At 36.7% G+C, this 5,216-nt stretch overlaps 2 protein-coding genes across 2 annotated transcripts; both read right to left on the bottom strand.

The window, feature by feature from the left end:
* Window positions 1-355: 355 nt before the first annotated feature.
* Window positions 356-1,456, bottom strand: LOC115704336 (uncharacterized). The gene has a single exon (XM_030631547.2). The coding sequence runs from the start codon at window positions 1,454-1,456 to the stop codon at window positions 356-358; it is 1,101 nt and encodes a 366-aa protein (XP_030487407.2).
* Window positions 1,457-3,415: 1,959 nt separating this feature from the next.
* On the bottom strand, window positions 3,416-3,835 carry LOC115704337 (uncharacterized). Its single transcript, XM_030631548.2, has one exon. It carries the CDS (start codon window positions 3,833-3,835, stop codon window positions 3,416-3,418), a length of 420 nt encoding a protein of 139 aa, XP_030487408.2.
* Between the last annotated feature and the right edge of the window lie 1,381 nt (window positions 3,836-5,216).

Below are 5,216 nucleotides of genomic sequence, written 5' to 3'. Positions count from 1 at the left end.
TCATTCTTTTCTGAGAGAATTCCTGAGCCGCCACTTTCCTCTCTCCTTTTTTCTCTTCTAAATTTCGAAATTCCTTGAGTGAATGAGTAGTGCCCACACACATCAAGTCAATCATAGTATGTAAGACTATGGAAAATCAGCATCAAAGAAGGAAAGAAAGAGATCTAGATTCAGATCTTAATAATGCTCTGCTACAGAAAGGAATCAAAGGCTAGAGATCTGAATGGAAGGAGTCATTATATTCCGTTGCACCCAATGTAAGGTTTTCTTAAACTCTTATGTGTTTATTTCATTGTTTTAGAATTCATATTAGAATGTTTTTTTTTTTTTTGAATGAAATATCAACTTCATTAAATCAAAAGCATTCAAAAAGCAAGATATCCCTCAAATTGGGCCAGATATCTTGCTCTAAAATGCAACCACCAGGAATAAACCGAGATTGCCTTGCAATAGCATGAGCAACTCGATTTGCTGATCGTTTGACAAATCGTATTTTTACATTATTTAAAGAGGAAAACAATAAACGACAATCTTCTATAACAATTCCAAAAGTAGAGGACATCTTTTGGTTACTTCTTATTGCTTGCACAGATAAAAGACTGTCTGACTCAAGTACCACATTCTCCCAATTTTTCCCTTTTATCCAGCTAAGAGCTTCTTTTATCCCCAATGCTTCAATTACTTCAGCCGGATAGCTACCAGAAAAATGGCTAGTCTTGGCTTCAAGGAACTTGCCAGTGTTGTCTCTAACCACAAGACCATAGCCATATGAGTTGTCATTTGGGAAGAGAGCCGCATCTACATTAATCTTGAGATTGTTAATTGCAGGTGGTGTCCAAAGCTCAGCCCCATCATCACTATTTCCAAATGATAGTGATAAAAGAGCACTTTTATCTTGAGCTTTTCTCCAGTGATCAAGAGTAATTGAAGATGTAGCCAAAACTTCTTTAACAGTTGAAGTGCGTTTATTCCAGACAACTTTGTTGCGAGCTTTCCACAGAGCCCAACAGAAAGTGGCTGCTCGACAGATGAAATCCTTGTCATCTGTGTGCTGTAGCAGTTCAAACCAATGGCCAAAGGAAATAGAAAGATCAGTTTCAATCGGCCAGCCAAAAAATGCCCAGTAGGATCGAGCAAAAGCACAGGTGAGAAGTTCATGTGTTGTTGTTTCTGCAGCAGCATTACAGACCGGACATTGAGAGGAGATTGGCACATGTTTTGTGACTAGATTAACACAAGTCGGGAGTGTATTTGCAATGGCTCTCCACAGTAAGTTCAGGACCTTGGGAGGAAGCTTCAGATGCCAGAAATTTCTCCAAAAACCAGAGTTATTCGGTCGCACAACAACTGGTTTTTGTTTCTGCAGCAGCTGGTATGCACTCTGTACAGTGTATTTTCCTTGATGGTCTGTTGTCCATGCCCAACTATCAGGTCTAGTGTTGCGGCCAAGAGGCATGGATAAGATTAAATCGGCCTCCTCTGGAAAGAAAAGGTCATTAACTACCTCATCATCCCAACAGTGTGCATTTGTTTGAAATAAAGAGTGGACATTTTGATTGATGATGCCAGGATGATTAGAAGTAATATACCTGTTGTTCTAAGATGGTAGCCAAGGAAAACCCAATATGCTTGTTTCTTTTCCATCGCCAATAACACGAGCAGCCCCCAACTGAACTAGGTCCTTTGCACCCCAAATGCTACGCCATACAAAGCTCGGGTTATTTCCAAGTTCAGATGAAAGGAAATCAGTACAATTTGGAAAATATTTTGCTTTGTATACACGGCCGGCAAGAGATTCAGGCTTACACAGTAACCGCCATCCTTGTTTGGCAAGCATAGCAAGATTAAAATCATGGAGATGCCTAAAACCCATACCACCTTCTTCTTTGGGAATTGCAAGACGATCCCATGACATCCATATAATACCTCGCCCATTACTTGATTTTGTTTTCCACCAGAAACTAGCCATTAGTTTCTCAATCTCGTTACAAGTTCCAATCGGGATAAGGAATACACTCATAGCATAAGTAGGTAGTGACTGAATTACTGTCTTGAGTAGGATTTCTTTTCCTGCACAGGACAAAAATTTGCCATCCCAGCTGTTGATACGAGATATGACTTTATTTTTTATGAACCCAAGGACAGCATTTTTATTTCGACCAACAATGTTTGGAAGGCGTAAATAAAAACTACCTTCAAGAGCTTCTGACATTTGAAGTACAGAACAGATGTATGCACGGGTAGTAGCATCAGTATTAGGACTAAAAAAGATGGATGACTTGGAGTAGTTAACCTTCTGTCCTGAAGCATTTTCAAAGAGTTGAAGAAGGTTGGTGATGCTGTCAGCAGCCCCTTGTGTGGCTTGACTAAACAAGTAACTGTCGTCAGCGAAGAACATATGAGTTAAAGGAGGCGCACGTTGAGCAACTTTACAACCTTGAATAAGTCTGTTAGCTTCAAATTTCTGAATGAGAGCAGAGAGGCCTTCAGCACAAATAATGAACAGATAAGTGGAGAGGGGGTCACCTTGACGAATTCCTCTTGTTGGAAAAATTGGATCAAGGACACGACCATTATGAACAACTCTGTACCGAACCGAAGAGATACATGCCATGATTAGATTAATCCATTTTCTAGCAAATCCCATCCGAGCCATCATAGCTGCAAGAAAACTCCATTCAACACGATCATAGGCCTTACTCATGTCGAGTTTTAAAGCCATGAAGCCTTTTTTGCCACTTTTTTTCCGCTTCAGATAGTGCATAACTTCAAAGGCGACCATAACATTATCAGAAATGAGATGGTCCGGAATAAAAGCGCTTTGAGTTTCAGAGATGATACAGTCAATCAAGTCCCTCATTCTATTAGCCAAAACTTTCAAAATGATCTTGTAAAGAACATTACACAAAGATATCGGCCTCAAGTCACTCATCATAGTAAAGTTTTTCTTTTTGGGGATCAAGACAAGGTTGGTATCATTTAATCCTTCAGGTAGAGCCTCGGTTTCAAAGAAATTCTTCACCAAATTAGTAACATCCGAACTGACAATATCCCAATGATGTTGGAAGAAGCCAGGCCCCATGCCATCAGGCCCAGGGGCTTTGTCGGGGTGCATAGAGAACACTGCCAATTTTACTTCTTCATCAAGAATCGGTTGCAAAAGGGCTCCATTGTGAGATATAGTAACAGAGCTTCTAACATTATCAATAATTTGAGGAGAAAAAGAACCCATGGACTTGTAGAGACTTTCAAAATATTGATTTATTACTGTAGCAATCTCTGTATTCCAACTCTGCCAATTGCCGTGAACATCTTGCAATTGGTGGATTTGGTTTGATCTTTTTTGAGCACTAGCCGTAGCATGGAAGTATTTATTATTTTTGTCCCCCGAATGTAACCAAAATTGTTTGGAGCGTTATTTCCAATAGAGTTCTTGTTGCGCTAAAATCTCGAAATAGTTGTTCTTCTCCACCATGAAGTTTTCAGCATCAAACTCATTGGCTGAATTTTTGTACTGAGCAAGAAGCTTCTTGCTTTTCTTCAATCGGGATTTAAAGTTCCCAGTAGTAGTTCGACCCCAATCAGCAAGATGCTTAGCACACATCGCAATTTTCCCCATAATACCTTCAGTCGGGTTAGAATACCAGACATTCGACACGATTTGGTGGCACAAGGGCTCTCTTTGCCAAGCATTTTCATAACGAAAGAGAGCAGTAGTCATAATACCAGCAGTAATTTCAGGGAGTAAAAATAAGGGGGAGTGGTCAGATGATGAAAAACAAAGGTTAGTAAGAGATACCTCATTGAAAACATCTAGCCAACTTTGAGTAACCATTGCTCGGTCCAGACGGATTTCCACTGCATTGGTTGTCCCTATGTTAATTAAACATACTTGGTAGTAAATCTAGATCCTGGTAAAATATTTCCAACAACTGGCACCAGAGCCATGGTAATGATTTACTTTCACGTAATATGAATTAAAACGATGTTTTATATGTTTTCTGTTGATTTGGATGGTTTCATGTTGGTTTATGTGCTTATGCGATGAATGTATGTGTTGTACGAATTTTTTCCATGAAAAATATTTTTTTCTATTTTTGAAAATATTTTATTTTGATTCCTTGTGAAAAATTAAGCAATTTTTATTTTTACGGAACTCGTTTCCGATGAAAAACGAAAAAGATATGAATTTTAGAAAAATCGGGATTTCATTGTGTCGAGTGGGTGCTCGTGCACTCGGACACCCCCCCCCCCATCCGCACGCGTGACTAGCTCACGATGACTCTGCAGCACGCCCATGTGCACCCTGCCAGCGCCGAGTTTACTTGGCGTCCCCTCCAATTCCGCGCGCGCGTCCAAGCATCTGCAGCCTCTTGGGCTGCTGCATGCAACCCCTCCTGGGCAGATACCCAAAAATTGCGATTTTTGGGGTTTTTTCCTCAAAAATTCAATTTTTTTTATGGGATTGTTTCCCAAAATTTATTTTTCCAATTTTAAATATTTCCAATTTGAAATGTTTCCAATTTTAAAATATTTTCAATTTGGAATTTTGCCAATTTTAAATATTTCTAATTTTAAATATTTCCTATTATGGTCAGATTTAAAAATTTGTTAACTTCTTTAATATTTATATATTATTTAATTATAAGATTAAATATTTTGATATTTGACATATTTTAAATTAAAAGATAATTTTGTCTTTTTATTTAAAATATTATATTAAAATTATCTTATATGACAAATTAAATAATTAATAAATTTGAAATTAACATAGATATTTTTATAGATATACTTACCATAATATTTTCAAATTCAAAATATGTTATTTTGTTAAATATTTAATTATTTATAATTTATAAGTTTAAAAATGATATTTTTCTATATACTAGAGTCAACCTACGTGCAATGCACGTTTTGTTTTATTGTTCTTTTCTGATTTTTATTTAGGCTAATTGTGTATAAAATCATGATTTAAAAAAAAAATCATTAAATTAAATTAGAAAGTGTGGAATATTGTTTAATTTTTTGGTTTAATTATTGAGTTTATTTTTTGAAATTTGAATGAAGTCGTGTAAAAAAATTTCAAAAATTGTACGATTTGTTAGAGAGATATGTGGGTAAGATATTATTTAATTTTTTTGGTTTAATTATTGGGTTTTAAAAGATTGTTTAATTTTTTGGGTTTAATTATTGGGTTTATTTTTTGAAATTGAAGC

This window comes from Cannabis sativa, chromosome 1 (genome assembly GCF_029168945.1).
Source record: "Cannabis sativa cultivar Pink pepper isolate KNU-18-1 chromosome 1, ASM2916894v1, whole genome shotgun sequence".
NCBI lineage: Eukaryota > Viridiplantae > Streptophyta > Magnoliopsida > Rosales > Cannabaceae > Cannabis > Cannabis sativa.
The sequence above is the reverse complement of the archived record's forward strand: the minus strand, read 5'-3'. Positions and strand labels throughout refer to the sequence as shown.